Raw genomic sequence first — 25,794 nt, 5'->3', positions numbered from 1 at the left:
ATGCAATAAATAAAAAAATGGATGAAGGGGACATTGAATTAAATTAAATAATGCATCACTTCTGATTTTTTTTTTTTTTTTTCAGTTACATTACTGTGCGTTTTGGAGACATTACCACAGCTCTTCAGGATTGGGTCTGTCTCACTACAGAACTACACACTACAGAATGCACTACATATGCATAACTGACTTAAAACCATTTTTTGTTGGTGAAAATACTAGTGACCTAAGACTTTTGCACAGTACTGTATTTTAAAGATGTAGGCTATATTAAAACAAACATATTTGGTGTGTGAATTAAAAGTGTTACTGTGTGTTAATTGCTTAATCATCAGTCATAATGCCACAAATTACATTTGACATCTTTATTTCATTTTAATATGAAGCCTCTATATAAAAATACTGTCAATTAATAAATATCTTTACAGGCATCTTGCAGTGTGCATTTATACGATCAGGAAAAAAAGCATTCAGTATACCATACAATATCAGGATTACAATTTCAGATTCAACATTCCCTTTATCTAGATACAGGGAGAGAGAAAGAGATACAGAAAGAGAGAGAAGATTGTTTGCATGCTTTTTTGTACTCATATATCTGTTTTCTTTACGCTGGTCATCAAGGTCATCAGCTCTGACCTCTCCTGAGGTCATCAGGTAACTGGACACTGATTGGCTGTCTGTCTGCTCAATACTGTTATCTGACGCTCTGTCTACATTATGTCCTGTGAACGCCGTCTGTGCTTCTACTGTCAGCCCGACTCAACCAATCAGAGTGTAGAACTGTCAGCCTGACTCAGCCAATCAGAGTGTAGAACTGTCAGCCTGACTCAGCCAATCAGGTGGAAGAACTGTGCTGTTAAGAGTGAGTGGGAAGCGAGCTGTCATGGCGAAGCGCTCCGTCCGTTGTAGGAGACTTGAGAAATGCCATTGCTGGTGCTATCCAAAACCTCCTGCAAACAGACAAACACACGAGCGAGTTTGTGAGGAGGTTTCGCTATGAGATACATTCAGACAGACAGGAGAGAGAGAGAAAACCTCCATTTTTAGCTACTGTATGAGCAAGATGAGCTTGTTTCTGCGTCAGATTTGGAGGAATGTTACATTGCATAACTTCTCACAAATGGATTGTCTGCAGTGAGTGGGTGCCGACAGAATGAGAGGCCATTTGTTTGTGAGAAGCAAAGTCATCATGAAGACATTTTTAATTTCAAACAATTGCTTCCTGCTAATCAATAATAACTCATCTTACAGGGAAAAAGAGGTCTGGTCTGAATCAGGAGAGAAATCTGCACAGATCAAACACTGTTTACAAGCCAAACGAGTCCAAAACAGCTCTAAACAAATACGTGTGTGGATTTTAAGGTGAGAGACAACAGGATATGGACTTTTTTCACACATTATTATGGGTTATAGAATCGTATTTTGGATAGGTTTGATGTTAAAAATGTTTTAATGATAGATTTGTTTCTTAAAAACATTCATCTTTTGGGTTCTCAAGATGTTAACTGATGGACTGGAGTGGTGTGGATTATTGTGATGTTTTTATCTGCTGTTTGGACTCATATTCTGACGGCAACAATTCACTGCAGAGGATTTTTTGATGAACAAGTGATGCAATGCTACATTTCTCCAAATCTGACGAAGAAAAACAAACTCTCTACATTAACCTACATTAGCAAACAAAATGAGATGTTTAAAACTGGCTTCATTCAATGTTCATATTTCTGTATTAAGTATGAAAACTGAGTCAGTTTTGATGTAATGTTGACTGTGGGGGTATGAGATACACCGGCACACACAGACCGCACAAACACACCAGCTCCTAGCTTACCTTCTCTGCCATTTCTTGCGAGTGATGCAGTGAATGTTCTCTCTCCAGAAACATGCGCTGCTGTTCGCTGCTGGCCAGTCTGCAGGTCAGCCATGTGGAAAGCGTGCAGCTGCTGACGCCCAGACATGCTAGAGACATGATGGCCAAATGAAGAGAGTGCATGCCATCTGAACGCTTGACCAGTGCACGGACAAACTGGAAGTTCAGGATTCCACCGATTAACCCACAAATGCAGCAGGAGGAAAATAATATCATCTGAGAAAGAGAAAATCATACATAATGTTAGCTGTTAGTGTATGCATATTGTGTGCATACAATATTCAAATAATAATATTGCATGCATATGTCATTAAAAATAATAATGCATATTGCATGCATATATCAAAATAACAATGCACAATGCATGCAAACATTAAAATAATATTGCATATTGCATGCATACAACATTAAAATAATAAGGCATATTGAATGAATGTATCATCAAAATATTAACACATTCCATTCATCATGAGAGAGAAAAACAAAAACATACATAATGTAAGCTGTTTGTGTATGCATTTTGTGTGCATCATTCAAATAATAATGCATATTGCTTGAAAACATCAATTAAATAACAATGCATATTGCTTGCATACATCATTAAAATAATAACACATTGCATACACCATTGCATGGATGCAATATCAAAACAAATATGCATATTGCATTTTTAGAGTAAAATATTGCATATTAAATATTGCATCCATACATTATTGAAATAATGTATATTGCATGCATACAATACAAAAAAAAATAATGCATAAAACATGCATTTAAAATTGAAAATAATAATGCATATTTCATGCATTCATCATTAAAATAATGTGTATATAGTATATACACTATATACTATAACAAATGCTTTAATAGTTTAACTTTTTCTGGTGGTCTGAAATCAGTAAGTAAAATATAATCAGTAAGTAAAAATGCCTGTGTAAAAGTAACAAACAAAGTGCCCGGGGCGTTGCTATTCATTTGCTAAGGTGCTCTGATTGGTTTTCATGCTCATAAAGGTCAGAGTATATTAATCGGGAAGCGTACAGCACAGCAGAAATACTGTATACGGTGGATGAAGATGAAACCATTGTGTACTGGGAGAATGGATTGTGCTGCTCTGTGATTTTATAATTGGTCAGACCTCATCCAGACAGTGACATTATCTGCCTGCAGAAAACTGCCACCTCAACACTTCAGGACATATCTGACCTCAAATTACACAAGAGACTTTTGACTCCTCAGCACATTATCACGTTATTCCTGGATGGCACACTCCTTTTTAGTGCGCCATAACTCCAACTGTCACTGCTCGGTATTGTGCACTGCAGAAATTGTAGGCTCCTATGATAAATTACTTACAATAATAATTGTGGGCAAATTACTAAAATCTAAATATACTGTTGTATTGGTAGACACTTTGATAAAAATAGCATACCATCATACCACTTGTTTTTGAAGTATATACAGTACACTAGGAAGGTCTATAATAAAGCAGTTGCATTTCAATTCATATAAAAGGCCATTCAGCTCATCATTTATAATGATTATATTGTAAACATCCATTATTTGTGACTTTTAAAGGCACTACAGGTAAATAGGGTAAAATCTAAACAAACACTGTAAATATCACAGTACATTAAGATAATTATTTTGCATTACAAAAAAATAACAAAATATACAAATTAGGCATTATATTAATACATATGCACTAATTTGCATAAATTTCCAGACCATACATGCATACATGCTGTTTTCTTTGGGGCAACAAGCATGTTGACATACGTCTTTTACTGTAATTTACACATTAATATTGTAAAGCCAGATTACAAAATCTTGTTTCATTTTGTTGACAAATGAGAGTTAATGATTTTTACTTTAGCTTTTATTACTCTACTAATGGGGAAATACTATCAATGGGTAGAAAAATATACATTAACCATATTTTTTTGGAATAAATGTTACAAAAAAGCTTGTAATGATGGTAAAGTGGTAAGGTAAAGTGCAATTATAAAATCAGATAAATAATGTATGAACAAACCCCTCAGTAAACATTTTCAGAACATAAATAGGAATAAAACTAAATTTTGGTGTATTTAAGTGTTACTGAAGTGGAGATAAAACTCATTTTGAGAAACCGACTATAAAGATATACACTGTAAGCGAAACATGTAAAGTGCAATTATAAAATCAGGTAAATAATGTATGAACAAACCGCTCAGCAAAAACTTACAGAATATGAATAGGAATAATACTGTAAAATTTGTTGTATGTAAGTGTTACTAAAGTGGAGATAAAACTAATTTTGAGAAACCGACTTTAAAGATATGCGTTGTAACCAAAACAGGTAAAGTGCAATTATAAAATCAGATAAATAATGTATGAACAAACTGCTCAATAAAAACATACAGAATATAAATAGGAATAAAACTGTAAATTTTGGTGTATTTAAGTGTTACTGAAGTGGAGATAAAACTAATTTTGAGAAACCGACTATAATGATATACACTGTAAGCGAAACAGGTAAAGTGCAATTATATAAATCAGATAAATAATTTATGAACAAACCGCTCAGTAAAAACTTATAGAATATAAATAGGAATAAAACTGTAAATTTTGGTGTATTTAAGTGTTACTGAAGTGGAGATATAACTAGGTTTGAGAAACCGATTTTAAAGATATACAGTGTAAGCGAAACAGGTAAAGTGCAATTATATAAATCAGGTAAATAATGTATGAACAAACCTCTCAGTTAAAATTCTCAGAATATAAATAGGAATAAAACTTTACATTTTGGTGCATTTAAGTGTTACTAAAGTGGAGATAAAACTCATTTTGAGAAACCGACTATAAAGATATACACTGTAAGCGAAACAGGTAAAGTGCAATTATAAAATCAGGTAAATAATTTATGAACAAACCGCTCAGTAAAAACTTACAGAATATAAATAGGAATAAAACTGTAAATTTTGGTGTATGTAAGTGTTACTGAAGTGGAGATAAAACTCATTTTGAGAAACCAACTATAAAGATATGGACTGTAACTGAAGATGCAAATAGATGAAGTGCAATAATAAAAGTAGCAGATTGATATATGAACAAACCCCTCAGTAAAAACCTTTAGAATATAGATAGGAATAAAACTGTACATTTTGGGTGGGTGCAGGTACTGCTTTAAGAATATCATTGTAATTGAAATCTACAGATGTAAAGAGTGTAAATAAGCGATGAAAAGTGATGTCAAGTGTCATAAACACTTAAATGTGTGATTTGCATGTTTTCTTTCCATTAGTCTGAAAGAAGACATGTCCAAAATAACAATGGTTTTGCATGTAGAGTCTTGGCTTCAATCACAAAATTAGATTAAAATTAAAAATTGAAATGCATATAACCTCATTTATTTTGAAAATAATTATTGCATAATGTTTCAGATACAGTTTTAAATTACATAAGGGAACAAGCATATTCATTCCACCATTCTGTCATTTCCTTAAATGACTGCATTATCAATTCTGCTAAAACAGAATACGATCTCTCATATTTTACTATAAAAAAAATAGTATGCAGAACATACTCAGCATACTATTAAGCAGGTATTCCATTCATACAGCAGCCCATATCATGTTACACACTGAAGAGAAACAGCCAAAACACCCTTTTTACAGTATGTTGGCTGTTTAAGTATCTAAACCCTGCTGAGATGAGACTGTCCACTGGGACTACAGATAAAATACGTAAAGTGTTCTTGAGTAGCTCCTGACATTACTGTCAGGAATTCAGAACCATTACAGGCTGATGGGGAGAGTTTCCTTTTAGCCGTACAATAACATTACAAGCAAGGCATAGAGGACGGTGAAACAAAAATCAATCTGCAGGAGAGATCAAGAGATAAAACGAGAAACAGTAAAGCGTGTTTGAGGAGAAAGCTGAAAGCTTGTATACAAGAAATGAAAGGTAAACAAGGAATGATATGAAAAGAGACAAATGGAGAGTATTATGGGAGAAACGTGAAACCTCTCAGACTAGTGTTTCACTTCAGTATGGATTTGTGATTAACACTCTCCACTGGGGCGGCTCACTCCACTCGGAGGTGGCTAATTGAATCTCATCTCTCCAGTGAAGTATCCTGGGATATTTACACAAGCACACACACACACACACACACAAACACACAAACACACACTCACTATGAGCTGTAACTGCATGAATATTGCATGCATTTATAGTTAAATATGCACTAATTTGTATACATTTACAAAACAAAAATCATAACATATAAACCAGGTTCAAAATTCTTGTTTAATTTTGTTGATCTATTAAATTTTTACGGTTTTTAATGAGGAGATTGTGTGTATATAAATATTATGCTAAATGTAATATGTAACTGAAATTAGATGCAATGTAGACAAATGTGCATGCAAATAAACAACTACATTATTATTTTGGATGTTTTATTTTCACTATTCTGAAATAATGCATAGTAAGAAAACGAAATCTCAAAATTAATTAGTGCATGAAAATCCCACTGATTTTGTCTGTATAGTGTCTTGCATTAAAATCACAAATTAAGATTAAAATTAAAAATAAAAAAATAAAAAAATAAAAATAACCATGTTCATTTTCACGACATTTTTTGCATTGAATTAAACGTGCAATGTATTGAGGTCTTGACAGAAAATATAGCATACTACTGTTTGAAACATTTGTTTCATACTGTTTAACATGAAATTTGAAATAAAGAATGCATGTTGTTAACAGTTTATATTTTACAAAAACTATCTCTAAATTAAAATAGCATTTAATGTGAGTTTTTACATTCTACTTAAAAAAACACAAACAAATCATGAATATGTGTGGTGAAATGCGTAAGTACACTTAAGAGTATGTTTTAGATCTTAAACTACAGTTAAAAATCTTGTATTTCTGTTTTACATTTTAAAATATTTTAATTTGAACCAAAAACTGATTAACTTCCATTTAGACATTTTTATTAGAAAAAAACACATATGTTCTCAAGCTATAAAGACCTCAGAAACCTAAAAGTGATCTGAAGAACCTTTAAAATATAACAAAACATCATATAGCATATACAGTAAGTGTAGGAGACTAGAGAATGTGCATTAACAGTTTACAATCCTAACTTTATTGGCCGTGAACAACATTTAACATCCATGCAACCTTTTCTTTATGTGAACCAAAAAATTTTCTTTTATGGTACTGATGCAAACAAAACCCCTTTGGTACCATTTTAGGAGGGTACTAGAGTACAGCGTGTGCTCTAGAGTAGAGTATACGTACTTGCACAGCAGAATGTGTGTATGACGATACTTAAGTGCATACTCACAATCAGTCCTGTCCTTTTCCGTGCACACAGCATGCCACACAGTCCACAGACAAGAAACTATGAAACAGAATACATCATATTTGAGCATTTTACCAGAAATGAACTGAATAAAAAACATGCAGAAAACAGGGGAAATGTGACCCAATCATACTGAGTTCAGATTTAGAGTCACATCTGAACACATCTGAACTGAACTGAACACACTAATGAGGTTAAGCTATATACTGTATTAGTCAATGAAGCAAAGATCTCACATGCACCATGAAAATGTGACATATTCACAAAATAACAGATTTCTTTACAGTAAATACTGTGCAGATATAAAAATGCATTTTATGGTATTTCCATGGTACATCAAGGTATGGAATGGTATGGAATTAAAATTGTGAAAGTGTACTTAATTGTTTTGAATGTGCACTTGTAGTTCAAATCTTAAAAGTATATTTTAAATAACTTGCAGATTATATAATATTAATGAAATAAAAAACCACTTAAGTGACTTAACACTTTCATCACTATGTTTCTTAACATACTTAAGTACACTTTCAAATAAAGTGCACTTTGTAATGTCAAATTGTTGTTTGTTACATGTTATTTGATTTTACATTTATAGTTATTATATTTTTTACATTAATTATAATAACATTTCAAAGACAATTAAAGCATGAAATTACATATAAAAACATAAGTCCTATTTAAGTGGGTCAAAAATGCATTTAATGTAAATTAAAATCATGTATACGAAAACAATACATGTAGTTCTCACATTATTAACATAATAAGTACTAATTTTAAAATTAAGTACACTATAAGTACATGTAACTACATGTACTGTAAAATAAAGTGCAACCGACCTATGCTAAAGTATGATTTACTGTTTTTTTTTTTCTCAAAGGTATGTCCCCACAGAACTATCCCCTAACGTTCATTATTAAACCAAACAAGAACATCCGGGCAACGTTGTTTGTAGATTATTTTTGTAACCAGAAACTAACCTTGCCAGAACGTTCTGAGAATCAAAAATTATCAGGTGGGTAGTACATTTTAATACAAATACAAAGATTTTTAAATAAATGCTGCACAAAACTTTCATTGCTTGATTCGGATCAGTTGTTTATGCTGAAGAAGAGTAGAAAAGTGTGACGTACGCAAACTCCGCTCCATAAAGGAGAAGCGTCGCCCTGCTGGGTCTTGTGCTTCGCCTTCACCCGGAAGATGCCCACCGTGCCCAGGGCGATGCTGGACACCCCGAGCCCTATCTCCAGCACCGACAGAACCAACAAACTCGAGATGATCTTCCGGCTGGAGCACATCTTCGCTCGGACATCCTTCCTGACCGGTGCGCAAACACTTCACTCCATGTCTTCACAGATAAACCAAACGCATAAAATCCAGGAAAGTGTGCAGATGAACATCAACTTATGTGATTTCTCCAAAACACACCAGTAGTTCATGAGTCAGTGCACAGATGTGTTCTCCATCAGTTTAACTTTACCCTCCTCCTCACTCTGTTTACCATGCTCCAGCTCCTGCTCCTGCTCCATGCGGTTTCCTTCAGTCTGACGGAGGAAAAGCTCCGCCCACTGTCACCATCGAATTTTATTTTTTACAGTGCTGCAGTAGAATGGCTCTAAAATAGTTTTACAATCGTTGTTTGATCATATACCTGACGGAATTCCTTAGAACGGTAATTGTTTCAAATGTTCCAAATCTAATCTGGCGGGAAAAGTTTCGATTCTGTCGGAAAGCGGAGCAGGTGTCCTGGCGCGGTTGTGCGCAATGGTGCGTAAAAGCGCTGATTGTGGTAAACGCGCCCCGGTCAGTTTATTGCATTAAACCAGAGAGACGGACACATAACGGCACATGCCAGCACAGCGCGTTAAGACACTCAGTCACATTTTATTAGAAAGGTTTTGAGTGGAACGGATCCATAATAGTGCGCATAAAAGTTCTTTATATAGGGCAAAGCATGCTTTTTGCAATGTTTGGATGCTCTGTGATTATATTAGTGGAATTTCCAACCGGAAAAAAATGATTCCTAGAAACATTTCCAGTGACACTTGACCAAGAAACATGACCATCCAGAGAAATCTGTGTAAAAGCTGATGGAAACTGCTGTAGAGCCGAGCATTCCAGTGCATTCCCAAGAGCAATAATGAACATGATCAAGAGCATTTATCAAACTCACAGTAAATGTTTTGCTTATTTGTATTACAATATCACTTCCTCACCGACAGGCAGGAAAAGAAAATTGATTTTATTGTGGAAAAATAATCATTATTCTATGTACCCAGCTATAGTGCCTCTCTAATTAATTTATAACCAAGTTTCATATGGAGAACTTTGGAAGAATAGTAAACAAAGCATTAAAAACACTGTGCAACACACACACACACACAAATTTGTTTTTGTGACAAGTTGGTTCATCCCATAGGTGTAATGGTTTTTATACTGTACAAACTATATACTCTATGGACCTTCACCAACTCTACACCTACCCCTAACCCTCACAGGAAACTTTGTGCATTTTTACTTTCTCAAAAAAACTCATTCTGTATGATTTATAAGTGTTTTGAAAAATGGGGACATGGGTTATGTCCTCATAAGTCACCCTCTCCTTGTAATACCTGTGTCATACCCATGTCATTATACAGAGTTGTGTCCTGATATGACACAAAAACAAGAGCACACACACACACACACACACACACATACATGCGCACACACACACACACACACACAGTATATATACATATACAATTTCAATGGAATTATTTTTCCATTAGCATAGAGGTGTACATTTTAAATTAAAATATTAAAGTATATTAAATATACAACTTAAATATCTAAATTAAAAATGTTAATAACTGTTTATAATCTATTTACAATTGCATTATTTTGCAGGCATCAAACAGACTTAACATCACGCAGGTTTCATTGAGTTCAGAAATGCTGATGGTGCTGTCAGGATATCTGATCTGTTTCCTGTGGTATAATTCATCGCACCGCACATTGTCTGTGAATCAGCTCGAGAACATCAGCTGTCTGTAATCTCGCCCTTGATTCGATAACAAGACGCCCCCGTCCGTCTGCTGAGTCATCAAACTACTGCTTCTTCCCTGTCTTTCTCCCTCTCTCCCGTGTTTGCAGGGTTCGGGGGAAAGTGAAAGAGCTGGACTGATTGTCAGTTTCAAGATCTAGAAATAGCAGGAAAGAAAAGGTGGAGGTATTTTTAGGACCTGTGACCATGAATAAAGAAGGAGGAAAGTACAGGGTGTATTGTTTGCACTGCGGGTATACCTCCGTACTCTTCTGCTAGTACTGTACTGTTCAATAGTTGATCACTTCTTCTTAGTCAAATTGCCATTTTCAATGCCTTAAAAGGGTAATGAATTGCTTCTGATTTTTTATATTGTACTGTTCTTCTAAAATCAAGATTTTTACATCACAAAACCCCATAATCTAGAAGTAATAAGCTATTTTCTGTCCGGTGTTTATCCCTTATTAGACTCAGATTTCTTCTTTTTCTTATTGTATCAATATCAGCTGTTTTAGACTACTTTAGCCTATCTGTAAAAATGTGCTTGACAAATGCCTTCATCTTTACGTTTATAAAGTCATATCTTTAACAAACGAATGCAAGTTCTTTACTTTGACATAATGATGAATGCGTTTCCAAAGCAGTGCTTCGTGAAGCTTTAAATCATTAGTTTCCAAGCAGTGCTTCAGAGCACGTAGGCCATCAAACTACAAAAGTCATGTGATTTCAGCAAACCAGGCTTCATTAAGAAACACCTGTTACGAAATTTTAGTGGTTCGCCATGGGGGATCGATCTCTTGTGAACTCATGAATCATGCAAGTTCAATTAGATCACATGATTCAATCGAAACAGTAACAGGATCTTAATAGTTATAGTTTTAGTAAAAAATCACAGCACTGCTTTTAATAACCCGACTGATGTGGTTACAGCATTTAACATTCTTGTGCAGAGAACTGAGCAAAGGATTATGGGAAATGTAGTTAAGCAGTGCAAGCCTGTTGCCTCTCAATGTGGCACAAACTGCTGTGCTCTGGCACGATTAATCACTAATCTTCTAACTCCCTAAAACTACATTGTGCTGGTCTTCACATGCAATCTGATCAAATCCAGCATGAGTTGAGGGCAGCATGATTGCTCTTCAGAAAGAACAAGGAATCCCTTACAGTGCTAAAGATCAGAATGTTTTTTGGGAGGGTGTAATTTGCCTCCTGTGGCAGTCCTGTCGTGTCGTTTGTCCTCCTGTGTCTCAGTTGCTCTTTGCACCATATTACCTTCCATTAGCATCACTGCAGAAGAGCTGCTTCCTATACACACGCTCTCACATCCTCCGTCTATTTATAACCACAGCAGGGCAGTCCTTTTTCTTCCTCGCTCTTTCTCTTCATGTGAGGTGGAAGGTTCTCATACTGGAATAAATCACTGTGTTCCCATCCACTGGCAAACTCGGCTCCGTTCCAACACATTGAGCTGCCTCGCTGTTTGCTGCCTATATAGATGTCTACTAGGGACTGTAGATACTGATACTGATATTATGTCACTTTGGATGTTAAACAGGCCTACATTGAACACGATTAAAGAAAAATAATACAAAATATAACTTTTATAACATTTTCATAGAGATTGTAACTTTTTATTAATTAAAAGAACTTATTAAAATTATGGAAGCATGTTTCTACCACGGAATAAAAAAAAAGGATATGCAAATTTTTAATATAAAAATTCAGATTTAATTTAATTTGATTTATTAAAATGTATCATTTTTATCTTGAACTTCTTATTTTGCCATGGAATAAAAAATAAAAAGGTATTTTTTGTGAATCTGTAAAATTTTGTGAAAATGTGAGAAAAATAGAGATAAAAATCAGATTAAAAATACAAATTTATTCATCTTTTTAAAAATGTAATTCGTCTTTTATAACACGAAGAAATTAAGAAAAAAATACTGCCATTAATATCCATAAATATTTATTTAAAAATATTTCTTACAGCGGTTCAATAATTTTTAAATTTTTGTTTTATATATATATATATATAATATATATATATATATGGTTATAAAATTCCAAAAAAATAATTTCAAAAGTTATATACATTTAAATTAAGTTTTGATTTATTTATTTATTTATTTATTTAATCATTTTTGTAAGCATTTAACATGCTTTACACATTATGCAGGTTTCATTCATTTGGCCAAACACTGATTATATTGGAAAGTATAATGTATAAAGCTGATTATCAATCATTTGTTTGCAGATGTTGTATTGGTTTAGTTCTATCATCTAATGCAATAGCATCCATATATTTTTTAGTGTCTAAATATGGTTATGTGCCCACTGTCACATTATTTGACTGTATCCCCATGATGTTTGGTTTGGACTCTTTGCATCATTATACAAGAGCTGATTTTCAGTTCTGTCAGGCTGGAAATGTGCCCATGTCACGGATCGCCCTGGAGCCCTGTTTAATGGTCCACAAGGGAGTGCTTGAATCCGAAGGGGTCCTGCCAAAGTGTGGTGTTATTGGCACATAGTGAGAACATCAGCGCCTGTGAACGCATGGGACCCGGTTATAATGATTTGCTGCTGCTAACAACCAGGCTTAGAGTTGTAACTGTAATTTTAGTGAAAAATGGATTGGTGTATTGTATTGGTGTGTGCAATCCATGATTGTCAGTGCCTCGTTATAAAGTGAAGCTATTTCTGTGTCACTCCCAGTGGTGGACGACAACACAAACACTGTACTAGAGTTAAAATACAATACTGCAGTAAAAGTCCACTTGACTCCAAGAACAAAAGTGATTAGCCTATTATGAGTTATGTTTATCTGTCATAATCACATGCATACAATGAGTTTCTAAACAGCTCGCTCTTTCACAGCTGATTAGCACATAACCGACTTGTAGTCATTTATAACCCTTAATAATAATAAACTATACTCATTTTCAATTTCTCTTATTTTGAATTAAGCATGGCCAATTCAGTGAGTCGACTAAGATTGATTCACTGAGTCACTAATCAGATCGATTCACAAATGAATCATTATGTGCTTGGCTGTTTGTGAACCAGATCAACCGGTTCACTGAAGAATCGATTTGAACGATGAAACAAACAAATCGAAAATATGTAGCCTAATGATGTAGGCTACATATTTTTTTCCGAATTCAAATTGTTCATTAATCAAATTGGCTCATTTTTAATCGGCATAGACTCAACGAATCGCTGATTTCTTCAAATTGAGAACTGCAGCATTGAGACCAGTTCAATGAATCACTTCGTTCGATTTGTGAACTTCGATGTAAAAGAATGATTCATTTAGAAATGGACATCGTGATCAGAATATATATTTCTAAATATAAATTGCTCATCACTCAAATTTTGAATCATACTTGGTGGTTCAGTGAGTTGTTAACTCGAACTGGATCACTGAAACGAATCAAAAGAATGATTCATTACGAAATGGAAGTAGTACGTGTTAATTTCTTAAAGGGTTAGTTCATTTTTTGGTGAACTAACCCTTTAACTTTTGAAATATCAAGTATGGGATTATTGTTATTATTGTTGTTTTTCCAGCAGGGTAGTTTTATCAACAAGCAAGTAACGAGTTTTCCAGCCAAACCTGACCCAACATAATCATTGCATAGTACAACAGAATAATAATAAAAAAATATGTGCAAATGCTATTCTGAACATATTCGTATAGTGCAAGAATGATGCAAACAAGCTTGAGCAGTGTTTAATAGAGTCCAGCCTTCAATCTGTAGGCTGTAGCTGTGCAAGTTTTGTTCAAGTTTAGCTCGACTTTCTTGTCAGCATTAGCAAATTATGCAAAAATATCTTGCATCTGCAGATTCTGCCCGAAAATCCCAGCTTGCCATTGACAGTTTCCATAATTAATGCAACAACGTTGAGAAGACGTAAAACTCTTCAACACACAAGCGTTATGAAAAAGTACTATGGTATTACCACAAAAATATATAATGCACATAAACTAAAACTGATGAATTAAAAATATATAAATTTATTTTAAATGACAAAAAAAAACACATATAAAATGTCACTTAGAAGACCAGGAATGTGCATTAAGAAAGTAAATAGGATCACTTTTGGGATTGTTCTGGAGAAAACTGTTCTGGCGTCTCCATCTGATGTAACACGATTCTTCCTTTGCCACACACACATCCCTGAAGCTTTGTCTTCAGCGAGTCAGATGGACTGAAGGAGAGGATGAAGAGGAGGAGGAGGAGTGTTGAGTTACAGAAGCCTCTGTGTTTGATGATTTGGAGAAAGTCACTTAACCCGAGACGGAGGAGAGACGCCGCAGACGCACGGATTATGGCAGAGATCAATGACTCGGGTCTCTGATGGGCCAAAATCAATCCCAGCAACACCCCGAGCCTCCAGCTCAGATTAAAACACCCTCCCACTGCTTTCCCAGCTAACAAACAACACTCCAGCAAGGTTAGGAACAATAACTATCAACCGATAATATTACAGAATGAGTTATCTGCTCTTCAATAAGGTCCTCAAAACACGAGAACAAAAAAATTATCATCGTTCATGGAATGATTTATTTCTAAAAGTTTTGGTTGAACGTTCATCTGAGGTTTTTTTAAATGTTCTTTCAGAACATTCAAACATTACAGTATGAATGTTTGCAGAATTCTAAAATGGAATGTTCCCTTAACTTTCACAGAACCAAAATAAAATTGGTTTGAAATTATTATTATTATTTTTAATTATTTAAATTAAAAAAAGGACATTTTGAACATTCAGACAAATGCTGAATTTTTGTTCATAGTGTAATGGGAATGCTAATAAAATGTTCTTTAGAATATATTTTGTTAGTTTTGTTTAAACCCTTTTAAATAACAAAAAAAGGTAATTGCACCTTTTTATTTCACAACAACTTTTTACACACCAGTTGCGAGTTTATATCTCACAAATCTGAGAAAAGAAGTCAGAATTGCCAGATATAAACACAAAGACCAACCCAGCTAACAAAAATATGTTTTACAAATATTTTAAAGGGGGGGTGAAATGCTCGTTTTCACTCAATATCCTGTTAATCTTGAGTACCTATAGAGTAGTACTGCATCCTTCATAACTCCAAAAAGTCTTTAGTTTTATTATATTCATAAGAGACAAAAAGTCTGTACCGATTTTTCCCGGAACAACACGACCGGCAGGAGGCGTGGCATGTGGGCGGAGCTAAAGAATCACGCGCGCCAGTAAGCTTTTGTGTTGAGAGCGTTTGGAAGCTGTGACATTACCGTGAGGAAAAAACCAACCAAAACAAACCATGGCTAACAGTCAGATTCAGCGTATATTTATGATCAAGAATCAGATCCAGACACTGAAATTTAACAAGAGCAGCATCAGCAACGACGTCTCTGTGGTATGTACTGAAACTGTATATATTTGCTTAGCGGTTTTGGAAAATGACTAAGTTCCACTTTGTCGTCTTTTTTTTTTTTTTAAGCTGTACATGTGGAAAGTGCAGTTTGATGACAAAATCGCATGTTTACTTGATGTGCTTACGCGCCGATAGCTAAGTTAACAACACAGAGATATTTGAAGCAGTTTTACTCACCGCCTGCGGTTCCTACACACGATCGTGACCCTTTTTCGTTGGGACTGCATTATCCTTAAGAAATAAACGATGTGCAAATCCGTCGTCAAACTGGGCCTTGTTTGTAAAACAAGCATCTTCGAAATGCAGGGAACAAACACAAACACTTGCACAACTCCGTTGATGCTCTGTAAAAATACAGAGTGCCTCAGGACCCATATAAGGAAATTCCCCTCCATCTAACGTCACAAAGAACCATACTCGAAAAAAACTTTCCGATACTTGTGACAAACCGGAAGGAGTATTTTTGGAACAGAAATACTCCTTCAAACGTACAACTTAATTTTTGAAACTTTGTCCATGTTTAGCATGGGAATCCAGCTCTTTAACAGTGTAAAAAACTCAGTATGCATGAAATAGCCCCCCCCCCCCCCTTTTTAAATTACGAGAAGGTTTCTTCTTGGTTGTGTAAATGTAAGAGGAACATTCCATTCTCACAGTTTGAAAACATTCCATTAAAGCTGATCCCTCTAATAATTCAAATGTAAAAAATAATTAAATTAAAAATAGTTTAGTTTTCAGTTATTTACAATATACAATAATAAGAATTTTGTTCTAAAAACACATTTCTATTTACATTATAAGAACATATAACAATCAAGAATAACATCATATAGCCTACTGTTTATTAATAATAATAATAATAATAATTTAATTTTATGGACTTTCCATTAACCCTAAAAATACAATGGAATAAAAAATTCAATGAGGTTAAACACTGTACCCTATTTTTATGAATATTTCTTTACCTCTCAACACTCAACAAAGAATCCTTTGTTCTAACGTTTACATAACCTTTAAAAAACTTTATTGGAACGTTTTCATTGAAAGTTAAGGAAATGTTCCACGTTTAATGGATGAGTTGTACACATGAGTCAGTTGTTGTTTTGTTGATCATATAATTAGAAATATTTCAGTTCATACTGAGATCTCTGACTCAGATCGCAGACTTTGCTCTCTTGGCAAAACCTGTGCAGATTGAGAGGTGTTCCTCATGAGAAACATCTGAGAAACAGTCAATACTGCAGTTTTTCTCGACGAAGTGAATGTGAGCCAGTGTTATGATTTTGTCTGACCTCGGTTTTATGCTTTCCAAAGATCTCTTGGCAGTGAAATGGCAGTCTAGTAAAGAGCTGATGGCCTGTCAGCAGTCGTCCAGACATAAAGATATATATTTCTAATAAATGCTGCTCTTTTGAACTACCTGTAAATCCGAAAAAATAAAATGCATCACAGTATCTGAGAAAATGTTCAGCAGCACATCTGTTTTCAACATCGATAATAATCAGAAATGTTTCTTGAGCGGTAAATCATCATATTATTCTGATTTCTGAAGATCATGTGACACTGAAGACTGGAGGAATGATGCTGAAAATACAGCGGAGCATCACAGAAATAAATTACACTTTAACATAAATTCATATAGAAATCCGTTTAGTTAAATTCTAATAATATTTCACAATTTTATTGTTTTTACTATAATTTTAATCAAATAAATGAAGCCTTGGTGGACAGAAGAGACTTCTTTCAATCAATAAAATGTCTGCTGCAAATATAGCATTATAGGGAATAACAAAAAAATGAAGTACTACTAAATATAAATATTATATTATAAAATTATATTATATAAAATAACTCAAATGACTCTTTTTTTTCATGTTCCAGATTATCCAAATTTTTTTGGCAGGATTTACTTCTGTACTTTCAAAACATCATAACTGTATGCAGACACAGATGAGCTGCGCACATTAGAATGACCTTAAAGTGTCCTGTCTGATCTTGTCCATCTCATATAACTGCGGGAAGCATTAAACACAACCTGACATGGTCAAAACATGATCGGTGTCACGTAACCTGCAGAAGTGCTGAGCAGGAGGATGGTGTACGTGCTGCTCGCTCACGGCCTCGACCACAATCTCTTTCTGAAGGACAACGCCGTGACGTGCCTGTGCCGCTTCGCTGTTGCATTGAGACACTGAGGCTCCAGAAGACACGAGATTGGCAGAAGGCAAGTCCTGTCCATGACATCCTTGGCTCTGCAGTGAGAGAGTGATTGCATTCAGAGAAGCCTTGAGTCAATGCGACCCACTACCAAACTGCAGCACTGAGAGTCCAAACAGCTGATAAAAACATCACAAGAAACCACAAGTAATCCACACCACTCCAGTCCTTCAGTTAATATCCTGAGAAGACAGAAGAACTAATCATGTTTCATCATTTAATTAAGTCCTTAATCTATAATAACGCTGGAAAGTGGTCTGGTCTGAATCAGGAGAGAAATCAAAACAGCACAGTTTGATCGGAGGATGTTTGAAATGGTTTCCTCCACCGATCAGCGATCACAGATACATGCATATGCATTTATTTATCTAAATAAATGAAAGTGCAAAATAAATGCATAAATCAATAAATAAATGTGTAAATAAATGCGTAGGTGCAAATACAAGTAAATGTCAAAATAAATGCATAAAATCAACTAATAAATAAATGCATAATTTTGAATGTAAATGCATAAATAAAAAATTGAATGAGTGCAAAAATAACTCAATAGTTAAATGTATAAAAAAATGCACATGTGCTAAAATAAATGTATGAATCAATAAATGTAATAACAAATAAATACATGCATAATGTAAATAAATTAACAAGTGCAAAAATAAATGCATAAGCGCAAAGATTCATCAATAAATATTTGCATAAATAAATACATAAGTGCAACAATAAATGCATGAATCAATAAATGTATAAACAAATATATAAGATGTATAAATAAATGCACAAGTGAAAAACGAAATAAGTGCAAAAACAAATGCATAAAACGTACAATTAAATGCATAAGTGCAAAATTAGTGCAAAAATAAATTCATAAATCAATCAATAAAATTATAAACAGATAAATACAAAAATAAATAAATGCAGAAATAAATGTATAACTGATTATGTGCAAGGATAAATTCATAAATAAATAACTGCATTCATAATTAAATAAATACTGAGTATATACAGCTCAGAATGAACGAGACATAAACGTTATTATAACTCCAATTTATGAACACACAGTAGTTTGGCTTCTGGAGCCAGCAGCAGAAGAGGTTTAGGAGATTCAGTCAATGGCATCTGTTCTGATAGCTTCCTTATTGATTTCTGTGGATGTCGGTGGCCTTTTGGAGAAAATGGTGTCCTAATTTGCTCACTGGAGTCTGGAGAGATGGAGGTTGTGACTTCAGCTGTCGTCTGTGGGTCGGTCGCCGTCTGTTTGATTCACTGCGGCCCTTTACAACACTGAGACTGTTCCCCGCATCCAAGATGAGATGTAGACCTGATTAGGTCTCGTGTGACTATAAAAAGATTTTAGGTCATGGATGAGAGATGACAGGACGGGTTCTCACAAACATTTCAGATTAAACAATGAGACGCAACAGAGGTTTCCACTGTAGAGGAACAATTTCAGTCAATTTGAGGCCATTTGTAATGGCACTGAAATAAATAACATGAAATAAAATAAAATGCCTAATTGACAGAAATTGAGCTTGAAAGTTACATTCAGATAAACTGAATTGCTTGAAAATAAAAGCTAATATTTTTTATACATTTTAGTTGCAATGTGAAATATATATGAATAAATAAAAATGAAATAAAATGGTAGTAATAGTTAAAATATTGGGTGTCACTGCTGTGACTGTAAAAAATAATATTAAATGAAATAATTTGAGCTCAAAATTGCTTTTAAGTCAGTTTGAGTTTTAATCCTACTGAAATGAAACATTAAAATTAGATAAAATAAAATTCATAATAATAAATATAATTACTATTAATAAAATGATAAATGAGAGAGTGAAAGACAGAGAGAGAGCTATATTATTACTGAAATAAATACTACAATTAATTAATATATTAAATCAGTAAGTCAAGGTAAAATAAAATGGCTAGTATTTATTTCTTTTTATTAATTTAATAATTTACATTTAAAAAAATATAGACTACAAATGTTGAAATTTCAGGATCTGTCACTCCTGAGACTGTAAAAATGTAAATGAACTGAATGAAACTGAGCTCAATTCATTATGCACATCCATTTCTGTAAAAAAAATGCATTGCATAGAAAACAAAGGAAAAGAAAAGGAAATAAACTCAGAGTTATGAGTTACATGCCACCCATTTAAAAAGGGTTTTAAAAAGCAAACCCAGAGTCTAAGCAACAGTGAAGCTTTCCTTCTCGGACTGTATATGAAAGCATTTTTAAGGTTAAGGTTAAAAACATCCAGCGATGAATAAAACTGATGTAAACACTCGTCAGTGATCCTCTGAGCCGTTACGGGACTGCTGATGTATCATCTCTAAATGTGAGCACATTTGTTCCTCTCGCAGGCAGTATAGTGCTGGCATCACACTTTTCACACAGTCTGGATGCACAGAGCAAGCAAGTGCGCCCGTCCCGCTGTGACGAAGGTGAGGAAGGTGCAGAGGCTGGTCTCAGCAGGAGCTCATAATGAACTCTAATGACAGGACTGAGATGGGGCCGCTGCGCTCTACGGGACGGCTTCAGCCCACTGAGACTCTCTGACAGATCCTCAGCCGCCTGCCACGCTTCAAATGAGCCCCTTATAGCTGTAATTAATTAGCAGACAGGTATTAAATACATGGACTGAAGGTGATGAACGGCTAATGACTGCAGCGCTTCCTCACGCTGACCTCAGATCAGAATCAAATATTAACACGCAAAAAATTATAAACATTTCAGACAGCAACTAGCATGATTTATGTTCATTTTCAAAATATAATATTTTTTCCAGGGTTATTATTGTTAACTAAAACTAAAACCACAAAAAAATTTATAACTTGAAATAGAATAAAGACGGACTGAAATAAAATAGTGAGAAAAACCATAAACTTACTTTATTTCAGGTATTGTTTATGCTAGATTTCTAATTTTTTGATTAGCCGAAGCTCTAAAATATCTAAAACTAAAAATATTTAAAATATAAATGTATTATTTAAACATTTAAAATATATTCATAATAAAAAAACTAATATAATGACAAAACAAGAAGATTACTCAAACTAAAATTTTAAAAAAATAATAAAATAAATAAACTTTCTTTCCTTAAACTTTTCCCTAATCTATTTTTACTTTTTCTTCCCATTTTTGCATTATAAAATTATAAAATATTTTCCCAGTTTATTTCTTTAGTAATTTTATAAAATTAAAATTAAAATTAAGTATTAAAATAAATATAATTAGAAATAGTAACAATCTATATAATATATAAGTCATAACAAAACAATACAATGTGACAATTTTGAAATAACAGATTTTAAGAGACTTTTAATCAAATGTTTTGTAAAAATAATGATTTGAACCTAGAACTGACTCATATATACTTCCCTTGAGACAACTAGCCCCAGGAAAATCTCTCCCTTCATCTTATTTTGATGCAGTATGATTTGATCACGAACAGATTTCACAGGTCACCTCAAATAAACCCTGGAGACTCGAAGACAGTCAAATATATGTGTGTTTTTGGAAAGATTTAGAGTTAAAGAGCTAAACACACTCAATTTCCAGAATAAAACTGAAATCTCCCACAAGAACAACAAAAGAAGACTTTCCATGTTTTTCAGTCTATTTTCTCCCACTTTTATTCCCTAATCTACTCCTCCTCCTGTCTTTCCATCTCTCCACTAATCTATTGGACTTTCTTTCTTTCTGCTGGTTTTTAAATCTATTTTCTCCCAATTTCTTTCTTTCTGTCTTTTCTCTCATTGTATCCCACTTTCTTTCACACTTTCCCCCAATTTTATTTCTCCCACTTTTTTCTTCCTTCCCACTGTCTTCCTTCCATTTTCTTCATTTCTTTCCCCAATTCATTTTTTCCCAACTTGCATTTTTTTTATCTATTTCTCCTACTTTCCTTCCACTTTCCCTCCTTTTACCCAATTTCTTTCATTTCTCCAATTTATTCTATTTTCTTTCAGCCCAATTTCCCCAATTTTTATCTGTTTTCTACCACTTTTTCCCCATTTTCTCCTACTTTTCTCCCAACTTGCATTTTTCTCACTTTCCCAAATACATTTTTTCTTACTTTCTTCCCACTTTTTCCAATTTTTCTCCAAAGTTTTTCTCCCCATGCACTTTTTTCCAATATATTTTCTCATTTTCCCCAAATCTATTGCCTCCACCATTCTTTCTTCCCACTTCTTTTTCTCACAACTTTCTTTTTTCTTACTTTTTCACCCAATCCATTTGTTTTTTGATTTTCAAAACAACAACTTATTCAACAACTTCACTCATTCCTTTCATTCAATATCTCATTGTTTTGGATGCATGTTGGTAAAACTGCACCATTAGGCTGCTCGATTAATTATTAATGATTTATATTTCAATATTTTTTTATTATGCAATTATTATTATTTATTTTTGCAATTCTAATCTTCAATATCAACATTTCTCATGCATAAAACATTTTGAAGCTGAAATGCCATGCTATTTCTATTTTTTTCCCAGTTTTAATGTGGACTTGATCACACAAACGGAGTGATTCCACTGTCTACTGTCCACTAGTTTTCTGATTCTGGTGGTCAAACACACGTCGCAGTCATAAACTTCAGTCTCTGACAGCGAATGACTGTCCTATCGATACTGCTCTCCTCAGACCGGTCTGAGCTATGAAAGCCTGCCACAACACGCTTTAACTCACTTTTATCACCAGCCGTCGCTATGTGTTCATCGATAGGACATCAGACACGATCAAGCTCTGCGGAGAGACTCCAGGAGCACTTACTGCTCCTTTCTGCTTACTTTAGCACTGCCACAGAACTGCCTGCTTTAGAAAGCACAATGTGCCATTATAAATAACACTGACATTTTAATTATCTATTAAATAAGGTCACATCGCGAGGTAAAAGCAGGTGCTTTATTGAATTTAGGATGACAGCTTGAAGTCTAAAGAAGCCTGGAGGAAAAAAATATAATTGCTTGAATTCTCCTGTGAAACTCATAAGATCTCAGGAGACACAGGACGTTTCTGTCTATTTCCCCTCAGTGGTTTGTAGGAGAAACTGTTGAGATATTGAGGAGATGGTGTTTGTCGTAGCACACTGGATTTGTTCTCTGCAGCGTGACAGATTACAGTAGTGAATTTACCCAGGCGTTCACCCAGAGACTGGACTCCCCCGAAGGCAATCTGATGTGTTACTCAACACAGCTTAAGGCATCCATTAGTGATGTTTCTGTGTTTGTGAAGGGTTAATGATTTCAGCCAGGGCTGGATGTTTAATGAATGAAGCTGTCGTTAATAATTCAACGGCAGGGAACTGGCATCCAAACTCTTCCAGAGGGAGACGGGATGTGTTTCACTTTCCCTGACCTCAGGCAAACACGCTTACTGTGTGTGTGTGTGTGTGTGTGTGTGTGTGTGTGTGTGTGTGTGTGTGTGGTTGTGCGTGTGTGTGTGTGTGTGTGTGTGTGTGTGTGTGTGTGTGCGTTTTGTCTCATCTCAGACTATCTCAGGTGACATCTGCTGTGTCAGTGTCCACTCGCCGAAGTAAACAAGGCCCTCATTAACTATTTATTCCCCCACAGAAGAGAAGAGTGACCCACAGGTCTCCGGAGAGCGCAGGAAGTGCCCACTAAGGCGGTTTGGGTGAAATCGTGATGAACGGATCTGTGTAGCGTCCGAGGTTGTGGTTTATATTTCACTGAATGTAAGCGAGACGTTTGTGGCCTATTTAGCTCCACAGAAACACTGATGACAGAACTGGAACAAAACAGAGGTTAGTTAAAGAACAGACATACTGAAGTGTGTCTGATCGAGTTTAATAAATAGGCTGGAAGCTGTTACATATATTTTGGTAATAAACCATATTATTTTCTTTACACACACACACTCACTGCCCACTTTATTGTGTGTGTGCGCGTGTGCGCGCGTGTGTGTGTGCGTGCGTGCGTGTGTGCGCGTGCGCGTGTGTGTACGTGCGTGCGCGTCAGTGCGTCCGTGTGTGCGTGCGTCCGTGCGTGTGTGCGTGTGTGTGCGTGTGTGTGTGTGTGTGTGTGTGTGTGTATATACTCATAGCACAGTTTTGTGATGTTGCTCTAATGCAGAACAAGAAAAACAATGTTTTCACCACATGATGGCGCTCAAAACACTCTTAACTACAGTTTTTCAGCTGCTGACACACTAAATCTTTACTTGTAAAACAGTTTCTGCAAGGTGACACTCCACATCTGCTAAACCGTACACTCATTTCGTGGTTTACAATCTCATAAAACACTTTCTGCAAAACACACAAACATCTAACAGGATTTACTGTAATAATTTGGCAAAGCTGTTTGCTTTTGAGATGTGTTAGTGATTATTTTTTTTTAATGCAGTGCTTCATTTTGCAAGAAATGGGAGGCTTTTTGTATTTTGTGGGTGCAGCTCTTGGATTTGTGTGTAAAGTGTAAAAAAATAATAATAATTTGAAAATGTAATCAGTTGAAAAAAACTGTAAATCAGTTATTTTTAGCTAAAAAAATAAACATATAAATGAATAAAACTATACAGAGATTGGTCTAATGTTGGGGAAATGATCTGTAATTTGATCAGTTATTTAATGCAGAGTGGAATCTTACAGACCTTTGACTGTAATGTCATTAGCAGTAAAGTTGATGAAGTGTCCAGTCGTCTCCTTCCTGAGTGAAGCTGTGAATCCCCGTCCATGCATGTGTCATAGTGAAAGACCTCTAGTGGTCAGAGCTCCACACGCACCGCTGCTCGCTCCTCAAACATGCACAGGTGTCCGGGAAACCAGGAATCATTCAAGGTGCTGTCAGGGATCCACTACGAGGGAGGAAAGTCCCTCAGACTTCTGCGTGTGCCTGCTGGCGCAAGAATCACAGAAATCCCCAAAATAAATCAGACAGAGATTAGAGAGCTTACACAGTAATGAAAAACCAAAACATTTGTTTCTTCCTCAGAACTTCAGGAAGATCAAAGAGGATCTGAAGAAAGACATTTCCAGACCCCCGCTAACAGGGAATGTTCACTGTAATGTTTTTTAAAAGTCTTATGATTGTACTAAACATTCATACGGGACATTATTATAACTTTATTAATAGTGCATGGACTTTCTTATAACAGTGTTCTCAGAATGTCCACATGATGGGATCTGTACTTGATCAACACTCTAACAATGTTGAGAGAAATGTTTAATAAAATAATGTTTAAATAATGTTTTAGTGCATATAAAGTTAGTAGAACATTCTAATCACAGGGAAACTATACATTTTTTAATTTTCTTAGAACACTGTGAATAAATGTTAAAATAATGTTATGTTTTGGGAAAAAATAATGTTAGTAGAATGTGGTAAGAAGCATCTTAGGAGCCTTTAAACATTGTTTTTAGACATTTTAACGCTCTAAGGATATAAAAATAAACATACAAATCAAGTAAATAAAAAATAAAAAAATATATATGTGTGTGTGTGTGTGTGTGTGAGAGAGAGAGAGAGAGAGAGAGTGTTTGGTGAAAACAAAGTCAGAAGTATGTTTAAGAAATGTTTTTGTACTGGACATTTGAACATTCTTAGAATATTACAAATAAATGTTTAAATAATGGTGAAAATAAAGTTTGTAGAACTTTGTAAAAAAAATGTTTTAGGAACCTTTAAATAATGCTCTAATCATGAAAATAAACATAAAAAATAAACATTTAAAAAATATATTTTGGTGGGAAAAAAGTCATGTAGAATGTTGTAAAAAAAAAAAAGAAAAAAAAAGAAAAGTTCTAACATTCTAAAAACAAAAAAGGTGGCCATTTGAATATTTTGTAAAGCTGAAGGTTTGTTTAGTCAGAAGCGATAGATAAGGTCTGCGGTAGATAGATAAGTTCTCAAGCTTATTTCAGTGGGTCTGAACTCTGGAATAGTGAAG

At 34.6% G+C, this 25,794-nt stretch overlaps 1 protein-coding gene across 1 annotated transcript; it reads right to left on the bottom strand.

Annotated features, from left to right (window-relative positions):
* Positions 1 to 369: 369 nt before the first annotated feature.
* Positions 370 to 8,748, bottom strand: LOC113119772 (transmembrane protein 196-like). Its single transcript, XM_026289425.1, has 4 exons — positions 8,360 to 8,748; positions 7,212 to 7,268; positions 1,835 to 2,089; positions 370 to 953 (listed from the first exon to the last, which is right to left on the bottom strand). Exons 1-4 carry the CDS (start codon positions 8,522 to 8,524, stop codon positions 885 to 887), a joined length of 546 nt encoding a protein of 181 aa, XP_026145210.1. The 5' UTR covers positions 8,525 to 8,748; the 3' UTR covers positions 370 to 884.
* Positions 8,749 to 25,794: the final 17,046 nt, after the last annotated feature.

Source organism: Carassius auratus, chromosome 19 (assembly GCF_003368295.1).
Source record: "Carassius auratus strain Wakin chromosome 19, ASM336829v1, whole genome shotgun sequence".
Lineage (NCBI taxonomy): Eukaryota > Metazoa > Chordata > Actinopteri > Cypriniformes > Cyprinidae > Carassius > Carassius auratus.
Note: the sequence above shows the minus strand (reverse complement) of the source record. Positions and strands in the feature narration are given on the sequence as shown.